This window comes from Coturnix japonica, chromosome 8 (assembly GCF_054131305.1).
Source record: "Coturnix japonica strain WE chromosome 8, WE-NBRP24, whole genome shotgun sequence".
In the NCBI taxonomy this organism is placed as follows: domain Eukaryota; kingdom Metazoa; phylum Chordata; class Aves; order Galliformes; family Phasianidae; genus Coturnix; species Coturnix japonica.
The window spans coordinates 18,302,437-18,316,149 of record NC_140670.1 but is presented as its reverse complement, the minus strand read 5'-3'; the positions used below and the strand labels follow the sequence as shown (position 1 = coordinate 18,316,149).

General features: G+C 40.3%; 1 protein-coding gene across 1 annotated transcript; it reads left to right on the top strand.

Annotated features, from left to right (window-relative positions):
• The first annotated feature begins 4,227 nt into the window (after nt 1-4,227).
• On the top strand, nt 4,228-13,544 carry ACTA2 (actin alpha 2, smooth muscle). Its single transcript, XM_015866808.3, has 9 exons — nt 4,228-4,268; nt 6,526-6,697; nt 8,224-8,352; nt 8,797-8,907; nt 9,394-9,478; nt 9,559-9,720; nt 9,953-10,144; nt 11,103-11,284; nt 12,078-13,544. Exons 2-9 carry the CDS (start codon nt 6,569-6,571, stop codon nt 12,219-12,221), a joined length of 1,134 nt encoding a protein of 377 aa, XP_015722294.1. The 5' UTR covers nt 4,228-4,268; nt 6,526-6,568; the 3' UTR covers nt 12,222-13,544.
• Nucleotides 13,545-13,713: the final 169 nt, after the last annotated feature.

Genomic DNA, 13,713 nt, shown 5'->3' with positions numbered 1-13,713 from the left:
AGACATGATATCAGCCTGATGAAGCAGGACTCATTCTTATGGTCTGTTTATTTTTCAAAGAAGGATTGGGGGAGGGGGGGGGAGGGAGCTGTTAGCTCATTTTTACTTTGAGTATTTTCCTTTGATTATTGAATGAGGGGCAACTTTACTTAATGTTATCATGGGGGAAGATCCCTGTTAAGAAGATGAAATTGTGAATTAAAATGCTCATCACCCCACCCTTCAGGCACTTGTCCTTTAGCTCTTAAACAGCACTGACAAAACTGTTTTCCAAATTTTGCAAGTTGAAAACTCCTGTGTTTTACTGTCTTGAGAAAGATTTGAGCTGTTTTGTCTTAAGATATTAGAGCCTAACAGTGATAGAGCAAGTCAGTCTGTGTAGCTGACAGGTAATGGTTGCTCTGACACTTTACAGATGTGCACCACATGACAGCTGGAATGAATCAGGTTATTAGGACTTTCTGCTTCCTAAAGCTTATTTATTCCTGGCATTCTTAAAAGGATGGGGGGAGGGGAAGAAGAAAAGCGTAAAGCCTATCAGTGAGATAGAAGAGAGGGCCTGAAGCCAGACAAACAGAAACATTTTGGGATTCTGCTAATGCTGATAAGATGAAAGGAATCCCCAAATAAAAGGGAGTCAGAGACATATTTAGCAGTCTCATTCCTAAGCAGCCAATTAGATTTAAGCAGGAAGGTTTTCATGCACATCTGAGACGCTTTTTTCCCTTATAAAGTAATGAGTTGTAATGTTATGAGTAAAGGAGGTACTTTTTTCCCAGTTTTCTATAGCAGTTGTGATAAAACTTCAGCTTCTGCCTTTCTTTACCAAAAAAGTATGACATCTACAAGCTAGTGCATGGCCTTTGAGCCTGCATTCCTCGGGACAGCCAAAGACTGTTTCCTAGGCAGAGCAATGCAGCTCCTGTTGGCATGCAGTCCTAAGCATATTTTCTGTTCAGATGAAAATATGTGCAAGTTACTAAAAAATGAAGAACTTTTCTTAAGAAGCACGTAGCTAAGACTTTCCACTGACACCTTGAAAGATAGACATTGAAGAAGTTTCCATTGTACATGGGAGCTTTGCTCGTAATACTACAAAGATCAGGGGAAAGTATATGGAAAAAAAGCAATAAAATTGCTTTTTCAGTTATTTTCCTTTCCCTCAGTGTATTCCAGACATACTCCTCTGATGGACAACATTTTGGATAGATAAACAACATGAAAACAGTTTTTGGCAATGGTTGCGGTGAAAGAAGTGAGCCTTGGGGTATAAACACACCAGGTAAATTGTACTTGGTGGTTTCTATACAAATGAACACTGTAAGTACTTAAAAGTAGAGGGGAAAAAGTGGTGATGGAAGTGGCCTCCTCAGGGGGAGCTTGGCTGCTTTCAGAAGTGATAATTTGGTATTTGTTCTTTTTCTGGTGAAAACAGAAACATGACTGGGCTAAGCTGGTATGTGTCTGTAGCCATAGAGGAAAGTTCAGAGATTTTATCCCCGACACTTAGATTTGGTTCTCAGAATTCTTGTTCTGCCCTGTTCTATTTAGGTTCTTATTCCTATCTCATGCCACATACATTCACTCCCTATTTCCCACCCCTCTGACAATGACCTATGTCTCTGAGAAGAAAGGTATAAACTATTAATATCATTTGATTCCCCATGTGTTTTTATTTAGCAATATCTGTGATCATATCTTAAGCAATGGAATCACTATAAAGAAAAGAAATGCCTGTATTTTGTAATGTCCCTCAAGCTGTACTGAGCTCATTTCCTTGCATAGTTTACCTGTTTGCCTGCCTTCCTTCCTGCCTCGGGACCTTCCATAGTGTAACACCCCAGAGACAGCAGTCTGCAGAGCGCTGGCTCTCCTTTGTGTACTGGAGGCATGGTTGTGCTGTGTCTTGAGAGTTTTACTGTGCTGCTTCTGTTTATCCACAACTACTGCTAAGTTATCTTCTGGGCTTACATCTCCCTTCCAGTCTGCACAGTCCTAACTCTAGCAGACACCCTGGAAGCAGTCCAACCAAACACTGTATCCTCCTTGCTGTATCAATAACTGCTTTCTCAGGGTAAGCTTCTGTGTCACCTGTATTTTTCACAAGAACCATGAAAGCTGGAATTCCCAAATCTTTGATGACTCTGACATGCAAGGTATTTCAAAGTGGTGCATGTTCCCCACCCATACAACCACTCCTCACAGCAGCTATTGCCCCAACTGGTATTGGGATATGCACGAGGCTAAGCTGCTCAGAGTATGATGAAGTTTAACAGAGAGAAGAAACAGTATAATATCTGCATGACCACTGCCTCCCATGGTGTCTACAGAGGTTTCCTGCAGAAGACTGTTTCCTGTATTTCTAGCTATGCAGAGGTGTTTTGTGAGCTGACTGGCAGTCCTGCTGAAGGAGCGTTTACTTGGCTTTGCAGTCTCATACATGCTGTACCCAATAGAGCATCACCACCAGGTTTATAAGTGAACCTTCTCTTGTTTAGGTCTCCACCTTAATTTGGATTCTTCTGGATGTAAAAGCCTTGGATTATTCTTTCTCCACTAATTAATGCTTTTCTCAAAATCTAATGTTACTGCAGTGAAGGGTTTTGCTGCATGAAATTCTTCTTCCCCTTGACCTGATTTGCTGATTTAATGTAGTTATGTGAAAACTGCATGATTTCCATCTGCTATGTTTTGAATGTTGTTTGAAAAGAAATTATTTATTTTTGGCTGTCATTTAAGGGTCTGCTGAAGATATGCAAGAAAGTTATCTATGATCCTCTGCAGTAGATTCCTTACCTTGGTAGGCTGTGTGTTGTTTGCTTAATATCTACTATCTTTTGTGTCCAAGTGCTAAAAATTGAAATTATAAATAGCTTCTGCATGGCTCATGATCCAACACTTGTTAACTTCTGTATCTGTGCCTCCAAGGCAGTTACATTCTTTAGAAGCTCCTTTCCTTAGAAGTTAAATTCCTTTTGGTGTCTAGTCCATAATTCTTCCTATCTGCTGTCTTTACGTGTTGCCTTGTACTCAAATCTCTGCATCAGAAGAAATCCCAAAGTTGTTGTATGGGAGATCTCTTGCATTAAGATCTCAGTTAGGCAGCACTCCATAAGCAAACACATAGTGCTTCTCCCTGTTGCAACAAGACTCACAAAGCAAGGATTGCGTTTAGATCCACGTGTCCTCCTTGGCTCATGTGCGTAGGCCATTTTTGAATTTGTAGTGGTTTAGTGATAGAGTTTAGAGATGCTAATTTCTGATCTCCAGTGATAACTCAAGGGCAATGTATTGTTGACTGTGAAAGGGCTGCTCATGAGACACAGTCTGCCTAGAGAACAGCTGGCTGTAGCCATAGAAATCCAGCCCTCTGAAAATAGCTCATACATTGAGAACCTTTGCTTTAGTTACTAAAAATATGCTCAGGGGCAAAGTTAGCTGGAAGTTATGAAATTCAACAACTTTATTACGAATGTTTTGAGACAGGAGTTTACAATTTGTGTCCATCAGTGGAGCTGACACTAGGACAAAACTCTTCCACAGTTCCTAGTGCTTTGGAAATAAGCTGATGGAGACAGGATATTGATTCTCACCTATCACAGGCTATGGGGGCACCGTAGCAGTCTGTCAGGAGAACACTTACACAACCTTCAAAGACCTTGCCATGAACCCTATGTAACAGCAGGTACCTTTTTCAGTATCCCTAAGTGAGGACCTTTTAAGTGAATTTGTGAAAAATTTGGCAGCTGTTTAGCTCGCCAAAAGTATTCTCATTGCTTTGGCCCAAACCTTTAACAAAAGTGAAGTGTCTCCTTAAAAACGCCTTCCCTATTACAAATGTCTGCTCTTTCAGTTTTCACTGCCTCTTGAATGTAACTGTGGAGGCCTGGACCTCTCTCTGTTGTTCGAAAGTGTGCTCTTCCTGCCAGAGAGTGTCTGCCATGGGCACGGTTTTCTTGCTGCATTTTAGCAACACTCCTGACGTTCTGCAGTGTTTATCTTACACAGCTGAAAGTCTCCTCCTGTTTCATGAGCTCTGCATTGGAATGCAGTAGAAGGGACTCAGGGCCTGTGGCCACCCAGATTAGAGGTTTTTGTAATAAGGTCCCTATATGGTTTTGTTAGAGACTTCAGCTCTGTCTCTCTCGTCTCTGCTCCTTGTTTGGGAGGCTGGTGGGAGGAGAAGAGCTGAAGGGACTATATAACCCTGGTGCATCTGGATACAGTGCACCATCCTAGAGCTGCTACCCCAGCCAAGCACTGTCAGGGTAAGTGGCACTGAACCAACAGTGTGATTTATGGTTTTCTGGATTACTTTAATTATGTAATGTCAAATGGAAGCTATTCAGGAGGATGTACTGCTGTGCTGCAGTTTGCTTAGGCATTTCTTACTAGAATTGAATTGGTAGAATGCTTTTAATGTACAACGCTGAGTTGTATTTGTTTTATAGCACTTTTGGAAGGGAAATGGATCTGATGATTTTGCCGATTCCACCAACACACCAACAGCAATATTAAGACACAGACTGTGTAATGGCACAGCTGGAATTTAAGTGAACCTGTGTGCCCTTGGGGAGTTAGTTTTGGACAGAACAGAGTTCCTGAATGGGTGAATTTGCATGCTGTGTAGTGGTTTCTCAGCAGCTTTGCTTCGGTGCTCTTAAATAAAGCTTAAACTGACATGAGTGTTTTGGAGTGTGACTGTAAGAGAAGGTGGAAGATGCAAAATAGCAGTATCTAGTCTGATGCGATGAGGGTGCATGTGCATATATATATACATCTGTCTATGTATATATATGAAACTGTGTTCTACAAAGTGCCAAACATTTTATTAAAGGTTGTGTTACACACAGTGTTTCCCTGTGAGGCTGGAGTTGTTCTCGTGATAGCATGCTGTGAAGGCTGGGAAAGTGAATGATTATCTTTCACTGTAAAGCAGATAGAAGTAAGAGGCTAAATACTGTATTAATTGCTGGGGAGAATATTTTCCTTTATTCTGCAGTGCTGAGTGACTTTTGCTGCTGGAGGATGTTACTACTGCATACCATGACAGTCCTGAGCTGTAACTCACTCCTTGGAAGCAGTGTCCTGCCTGAATGATTCAGTTTTGGTTTTCCAGCTTTTTGTACTTTATTACTAAATATGGTTTTCATTAGAGTCCACCAAGCTCAGAAATGTAGCCTTTCCTGCTCCCTCCTCCCCCCTCCCCCAAGTGATTTTTGGCATTGCATTCTCTGCATTGGTTTGAGCAAACCCCCTGACCTCAAACTCTGTTCCAAAAACAGACTGTTGGAAAGCATATTTCCTAATTAGGAAATGGTTTGTCTAAACCACTCTGTTCATTCATGTTAGATAACAATTGTACTCCATTGACTAAATGCTTAAATATAAAGAGCCTGTTTTCCCAAGAGTTTAATAAATGCAAAAATTGCAACCTATTTTCCTTTCCTGGGAATAATGACAAAATATCTGGAGCACATCAAGGTGGGATTTCCTTGTCTGTGCCTTCTCCTGGGAGCTACAATGCCTGTACAGAACTGCAGCCTGCAGTGGCAGCCCAGCAGCCATGTCTTGTGGCTGTGAAGGGTCAGCAGCGAAGGGTTTGGTGGAGGCTGTCCCTGCTTGTCCACCTATGGTGGAGTCCGAACGCTGCCTCGTGCTCCCATACTCATCAGCCATGGCTCTCACTGACTCCACTGCTGCTTTGTCCTGCGCTTTCAGCATTCCCATGGCAGTAGGTTTGAGTGGCTGCATGAGGAGCCAGCTGGGCTGCAGGATGACATCTGTCTCCTTTAGCTGTTAACACATTGCAATTTGTTGAACTCTGCATGGAAGTCCGGGCTCCCAGCTAGTCAAGTGATTCCCTGACACACTATAAATTGTGGGCAAATAGTTTTTCTCAAGTGCTGGTATTCAGGGCTTGTTTCCATAATTGACTTTAATACAAACCCTTTAAAGCATTTTTATTACCCTTGTTATCTTCCTGTTGCCTGAGGAGAAAAGCAATTTCTGTTTTAGTGAAGCAGGGAGCCAGCATAAATTACTCTGTTATTCTACAAATGCAGCTTATTAGCTGGTTTGAAATGATGATGGAGCACATACTATGGACAGTTTTAAAACACACGCTGTCCTTGACTGCATTTTAAAGTCAGGTTATCATCTTTCTACATGCTTCAGTCTTGTCAGGATGATAGAGGCAGGGGACATCAGGCTGATTCTGATGCAATGGGACCTTTGTTTATGCAGCTGTCAGTCCAGCAGTCATCTTTATCTCCCACCTACTCCCCAGCGGTGGATTTCCGTGGCTGAATTTAGATAAACATTTGCTGTCTCAAAGCTGTTATTTACTTGTCTGTCCATGCAGCAGGACTGCAATTGTTCTATGGAATACCTTGAATTATGTCTGGTGCATACAACCCTCCTGAGCATCAGTTCTTTTTATACCATATTCACTCTTACGGTGATACCTCACTTTGTTGTTTGTTTGGTTTTTTTTCAATTATTCTTTTCCTGTTGTTTTCATAGGGCTGTTTTCTGCTTGGAGCACCTGCAGACACTGACATAGAAGATGTGTGAGGAGGAAGACAGCACTGCCCTTGTCTGTGACAATGGGTCAGGGCTTTGTAAGGCCGGCTTCGCTGGGGATGATGCTCCAAGAGCAGTTTTCCCCTCCATCGTGGGTCGTCCCAGGCACCAGGTGATGAAGTGCTTTAGTTATTCCATACTGGGCTTGGACACACGCCCCATCCCCAGCTCTCCATCCCAGAGTTACCTTTTCCTGCATCTGGGGCTAACCAGATGGTCTGAGTAACATGGTATTTATAGGCAAAATGTGTCCAGCAGTCCAAGCAGATTTGTTAGCCTTGTGAGAGGAATCCTCAGTTTCTTGCACTTCCTTCTATGCTCTTTCTCCCTCTACTTTGCATCTCCCAGAGAACTTGGTGAGTACAGGCAGTTTAAAAGCAAAGGATACTGGAGAAATATCTCCAATTTTTGACTGCTCTAAAACTGACAATAGATGAAATGCAGGGAACTAAGGGAGGAAGGAGAAGTTGTCAGTTCGCTTCCTATCAACCTTCCTTCTACTTTTAACTGTGTTACAGACAGACACCTCTCTGGGGTTTCTAGGAATTATTTTCTTATTCTTAGTTTTTGGTTTTTTTTCTTCTAGTTTATGCTTTTTTTTTTTTTTTTTTTTAGGTTTTTTTTTTTTTTTTTTTTAGTTTTACGTTTGAGCATATGATACATTCCCATCAATTTTAATAGTTTGCAAACTGTACTTATTAGCTGAGTTGTTAAACACAAGGTTGCTGAGCCATATCAACATTACAAACTAAGCTGGCTGCTGGGTTTAAAATCCAACTAATATCTTCTGTGTCACCTAAGGACATGTTGAAATAAGAAGAGATAGGCTGTAAGATGAGTCACTTTATGCACCTTGCTAATAAGTTTTCAAGCCATTGAGGGCAAGTGAAATACGTGCCTTTTGGTATAGCCTAATTGAATTTGGTATAGCTTCTAAATGAAGCTTCTGAACATTACCATGATTTTAAAAAGTAAATATTCAAATGTTATCTTCTATAGACAGGATTAATTATATTAATTGCTCAAAAATAAATCAGACAGTCATAAAAGGAAAATATACAGCAGATTTCTAGCGTCTTGGAGCACAAAATGACTGAAGTTCTGGTAAGAGTGTTAGGTAGTCAAAGCATCCTACAGTATACTATTTTTAACAGTATTTCTAACTTAAAGCATAGAGACTACCGTACATCCAGAGTAGTTTCCAACTTCCTGTACATAGACTTAGAAAATCTGAATTGTGTATTGCCGCATTCTGGCCCTTAGATGGCAGTGTCCCCTTCCGATGTCTTACACTTCAGCAGACAGGTTATCCCTGAGTAACAACAAAACAAGCCTATTACTCTATTTCATCCTGATGAATTTAACACTGTACTTCTTCTGTGTGAATACAATTGAATATCATATAAAAAATGTACTTGTTTGCTGTTTACTTTAATTGTAGTGGAAAAATGAACTCAAGAGATTTGAGTTGGCTTAATATTCCATTTTGGAAATTAAAGAACAATTGATTCTCCAGTCATTAGTATTTGTGAAGTATTTGGTAATTTGTATTATTGGCAACTGAATTTATCTCAGCTGATGTAACTATTCTGTGGCACCTCTCCTCGAGAGACTAACTCTATTTGTGTTATTTTATAGGGTGTGATGGTTGGTATGGGTCAAAAAGACAGCTATGTAGGTGATGAAGCTCAAAGCAAGAGAGGAATCCTGACCTTGAAATACCCCATAGAACATGGCATCATTACCAACTGGGATGACATGGAGAAGGTACATCAGAACTGAAATAATGTGCATCATTGGTAGACAATCACTTGAACAGAATGTTTAACACATTACTTGGTAAATTTTAGATGAAAGTGTTGTGCTGTCAGGTGTGGTTTAATGAGAAGCTTGTTAGCAGCAAGCTGTAATTAAGCCTGTGCATTTCTCTTTCCTGTTATAAGATTCTATTTATTTTCATTCATTTTTGTGCCCTTTGAAGATATAGATTATCATTAGCAGTGATATTTCTAACCTGAGGATTGAGTGTTTCCTTTTTCAGGTACCTTGGTAATTTCTACCGAGGCTGTAAGAACAAATGCATGCGAAACATACCTTACCATTCTCTAAAGTCCTATAAGCAGAATGCTGGAGCATTAAACCTGTCTGAAAGTCATGCTGAGCTGTTAGTTGATGGTATTTTTCTCCTTTGCCTTCTGTCATTGTCCTCAGATCTGGCATCACTCCTTCTATAATGAGCTCCGTGTTGCACCTGAGGAGCACCCAACTCTGCTGACTGAAGCACCACTGAATCCCAAAGCCAATCGAGAGAAAATGACCCAGGTAATCTCATCCTGCAGCTATGGAATAATTCCAAGTTTGTAGATTCAGCAGAGTGTGAACATCATCATTTCAGTTAGCTGTGACGACTTGAATGTTCTGTAGTGTTTATCTCTCAGTAAGGGAAAATAGAAAGTGACTCTGTATCTGTTTTCTGTGTTACTACATTTACTTGAGAAAGTCTTTGTATCAGTTTTGGATGTGAGAACTCCAGTCTGTCCAAGTGTTGTCACTTTCATCTTTTTCTGTGTGTGTGTCCAGGCCTACTATAAAATGATCTTCAATGTGTCTGTATTAATACATCATAGATATAGATCAGATACAGAGGGGTCTGAAAGGACAAACATTTTATTCAAATGTATTTTCCTTCCTTGTTATTACCAACCATCACTAAATATGAAAAATTTGTGTTTTCCCTTTTCTTTGTTGTAATGCTACAACTAAGCTAAAATCCCTACTGCTAAGCTAATTATGTTAATTGCATTTCAGATTATGTTTGAGACTTTCAATGTCCCAGCCATGTATGTAGCTATTCAAGCTGTTCTGTCCCTGTATGCTTCTGGACGTACCACAGGTAGGCTTCTGGGGTGGCACTGGTGTTCAGAACAGTTGTGTGTGAGCGCCTGAGTATAATTGTGTGTTATCTTCTCAAAGGGATTGTGCTTGACTCTGGGGATGGTGTCACCCACAACGTGCCCATCTATGAAGGCTATGCTTTGCCCCATGCCATCATGCGTCTGGACCTGGCTGGCCGTGACCTGACAGACTACCTCATGAAGATCCTGACAGAACGTGGCTACTCCTTTGTGACCACTGGTAAGGACATTCTGCTAGATGAGAAGGGAAGTTGTTTAACGTGCAATGTTTCTAGTGGCCTTAGAAGGAATAGCAGTGGTTCTGCGGTTGTTTTATTATCAAGAAAGAATCCAACAGGGAAAAAGTAGTTTCTCTGCAGGACTGGCAGAGAGGATCCGTGTTATAATGGAGAGGATGTTGGAGAATGAAAGTGTGGCTGAATGCCATTCTAAAAACTGAATCTTCTCAACAGCGGAGCGTGAAATTGTCCGTGATATCAAGGAGAAACTGTGTTATGTGGCCCTGGACTTTGAAAATGAGATGGCCACTGCTGCCTCTTCCTCCTCTCTGGAAAAAAGCTATGAGCTTCCTGATGGCCAGGTCATCACCATTGGAAATGAACGTTTCCGCTGCCCAGAGACTCTCTTCCAGCCATCTTTCATTGGTAGGTTGCATGACTGTTGTGCTTTGCTAAGCTGCTCATAAATATTGAGTCTCTATTTTCTTCTGATTGTATCCCACTTCTTGCTCATTTAGATATATACCCAAGTATGTCCCCGTGCCCATTATAAAATAATCTTTCAGAACAGTACTATTAATACACTGGGAGGAACTTTATGTCAAGCAGTAAAACAAAATGCTTTCTCAAAATAAACCCTGAGTGTTTATTTCTGGCTTTGAGCCCACACCACTTTGTATATTATGTATTGGTTACTATGAAACTTTTGGCAGCAGAAACACTTTTCTAAATAGTATGAGGGTTATAGTCTGAATGTGCTTTCAGAGAGGGATTAAAAAACAAACAAACAAACAAAAATCACTACTTTTATTCTACTGATAGACTGTCCCAAAATCTGAATCCAGAGTGCATCACATTTGCATAACAAATCAATGGTCAGGGATGCAAGCTTGCAGCAAGGTCACATAAAAGTCCAATTTGATAGAATATCAGCTCAGAAATAGATTAAGTTACTGAATAATGAGAAGCATTGGGACATGTTTTGACTGTTTTGTCTCTGAGCTGGCTCAGTTTAAGAAGAGCGAAAAAAAAGGGGGGAAAAGTAAGAAAAAGAAAACAAATTATTCCAGCACCATATAAGGAATTCTTAGGACATATGAGATTGTCTGCAAAAGCCTACTGGAAACTGTATTGCTCCATACCCATAGAGTTTCTTCTCAGTGAGGAGTTGAGTGTGTACACAGGGGTGGTGAAAGAAGGCTGTTCCTGAAGGAGCTCCCTAGCAAATAATTCAAACAGATGCAGAATGACTTTTCATATTTCAGCAGGCTTGAAGACTGTTGTCTTCCAAAGACAAACTGCAGCTCACACTGTCTGTTCGGTGTTAACAATTTAAATCTCTGTACGGAGTTGCTTTCTCAGAGTTTTGCTGTCATTTCCATAGGGATGGAATCTGCTGGCATTCATGAAACCACTTACAACAGCATCATGAAGTGTGACATAGACATCAGAAAGGATCTTTATGCCAACAATGTGCTTTCTGGTGGCACTACAATGTACCCGGGCATTGCAGACAGGATGCAAAAGGAAATAACTGCTCTAGCTCCCAGCACCATGAAGATCAAGGTACAGTGCAATTATTTGTAAACTACTTAAGGAGGCATGTAAAAAATCCTCAAAAATCTAACAAAAAAATAACAACTCTTTACAAAGGGCTTTGTACATATTTTTAGTCAAGTCTGTATGTTCTACTAAATCATCTCCTGGTAACTGGACTAGTTACCCTGGTTGCTGAAAAAAGAGAGGAGCCTTCTCTCTTCTCCCTTCCTTTCTTATGCTGAGTTCTGCAAACTGACCTAGCAAGGCCAAGGAAAAATAGCATGGAATCAGCAACATACATTTTTGTAGAGCAGCAACTTCTTCAGCAATTTTTGGCTAATGGAATTCAGGTGTAGGAAATGCTGCTTCTGTCCTTGGCTTATAAGTTAAGAAAAAGACTCTAACAAGTTATTTGTCCTTCTGCTGCTTCAGCTCTCCCCTTCTTTGCTTTGCAAACATTTTGTCAGCTGTATCACTAGGAATGTTCCATTGGTCTTTCATTCTTCCAGTCCCCCCTGGGCTACCATTAATGTTTGTCTCATGCCATGACAGCGGTTGCCTCCCCTTTAATCTTTCATGGTCATGAATGCACATACACACATATGTTGCTGTGTTGGGCAGTCTGATTCAACCAGAAGAACTAAGGGTATAGGCTCAGGCTCAGGCAACAACTTTGTAACTTCATGGCTTGCTGCAATGGCTAACTGACATTAGTGCTTGCATACAGTGTTTTCACTAATATAAAGCATTACTGCTTTAATAGTTTTGTGTAACAAATTCATAGCTTAACGTTGTGTTTAATGGTTTCATTTCTTATCAGATCATTGCTCCTCCTGAACGTAAGTACTCCGTCTGGATTGGAGGCTCTATTCTTGCCTCCCTCTCTACCTTCCAGCAGATGTGGATCAGCAAACAGGAATATGATGAAGCTGGACCATCCATTGTTCACCGCAAATGCTTTTAAATCGCTTTATCCTTGTATATCTTTTTAGATATTACTGTGAATGTATTCAGGAAAATACATTCTTAAATTTCATTCCATAAATCTTTCATCGTAATGGCTGGTTAATTGGATATGGTGTATTTTTTGGAATAAATTTTAAATATCCAAATGAAATTGCTGCTCCTATTTTAGAGATGCAGTTGTGGAGTTGCCATTACAGCTGGTGTGAAGCTCCATCTTGTGGCGTAAAGTTGTTACTGAGCTGTGGGCTTAGAAGTGGTACCTGTTGCCCAATGGTATGAACACCAGAAAACACTCAGCTCCCAGCCTGTATGGTGCCAGTGTTCAGCCTTGGTATGCATTTCAGTCTGCAAGCAGAACTAGTCATGGTGTTCCCAAAGTTCTGGGCATCACCAGAGGGGCACAGCATCTGCTTGATACCAGGAGGAGCACGTGTGCTCTGCTTTGCAACTGCTCTGCAGAAATATTCTCTGTCCACATCACTTAGCAGTTCACAGCTACTGTGCTGAAAAAGGCACTTCTTATATTCTGTGGCCCAGAAGTGTATGATGCTTGACATATCTTTTCAATGATCATTTTCTTTTGTTTTATTTTTAATGGAAATTAAACCTTCTGGGAGCTTATCTATGTTCTGATATTAGCTTGAATAGGTGACTTTGCTATTATATGTCCTCAGAATGAGTGTAGCTTACATTGTTGTGATTTTCAGCAAAGTCTAAAGGGTAATTAAGCTGGCTTAATACAATTGCTCTTCAGAAGTTTGTTTGTTTGTTTTTCTGGAGGGGAGGATGTAATGTAATCAGAGCAGATAAAATGGTTTTAGACAATGTTCTTTTTCTATGTCTTTTCTGATTCCACTTATTGTCTTAAATACATTGAGACTGATTTTAAGAGAAGCATACACATAAATGTTGAAGCCAATACTGCTGTTTTAGAAGTATATATAAATAAATAAATATATGTTTATGACCAAAGAATTAATTGAGACAGACCTGAAAAAGGTTTAGTTCTAAGGACCTTGCTGCAATCCATATTCATTAGAGTTCAGGATAAAGGATACTATTTATTATTGTTACTTATTTTTCTGCCTTAAACTCAACTGTTTACTTACCTCACCTACCTGTTACTCCTTACCTTTCAACCTGTAAGCTTTTTGCAGCTACACCTGTTATTTACCACAGCTGCACAACTGCTGGGTTGCAGATCTTGTCCATCTTCAGATTCAGTGCATATTCCATACTCTTTTGTACTAACCTTGTTATTTAAAGTCTAGATCATCTAGGTTCTTGGAACAGATACTAAATAAACTCTTATAAGAGCAAATACCTTTGTATGGTTCTTCCTTTTAACTCTAGATAGAACTTTTTTACCTAACTCTAGCCATGTCCGGGAAATCACTGTCAGGATCAGAGCTTGATTTCAAATAGGAGTTTCTGCTAGAGAGTTGCTGGAAAAAACACAGTTATCCAAAGGACTCTGATTCTTCTCTACT

Coding starts and splice junctions, on each gene's coding strand:
- ACTA2 (XM_015866808.3), top strand. CDS start 6,569: ATGTGTGAGGAGGAAGACAGCACTGCCCTTGTCTGTGACAATGGGTCA. Junction 8,353..8,796: donor ACTGGGATGACATGGAGAAG/GTACATCAGAAC, acceptor CATTGTCCTCAG/ATCTGGCATCACTCCTTCTA. Junction 10,145..11,102: donor CTTCCAGCCATCTTTCATTG/GTAGGTTGCATG, acceptor TCATTTCCATAG/GGATGGAATCTGCTGGCATT.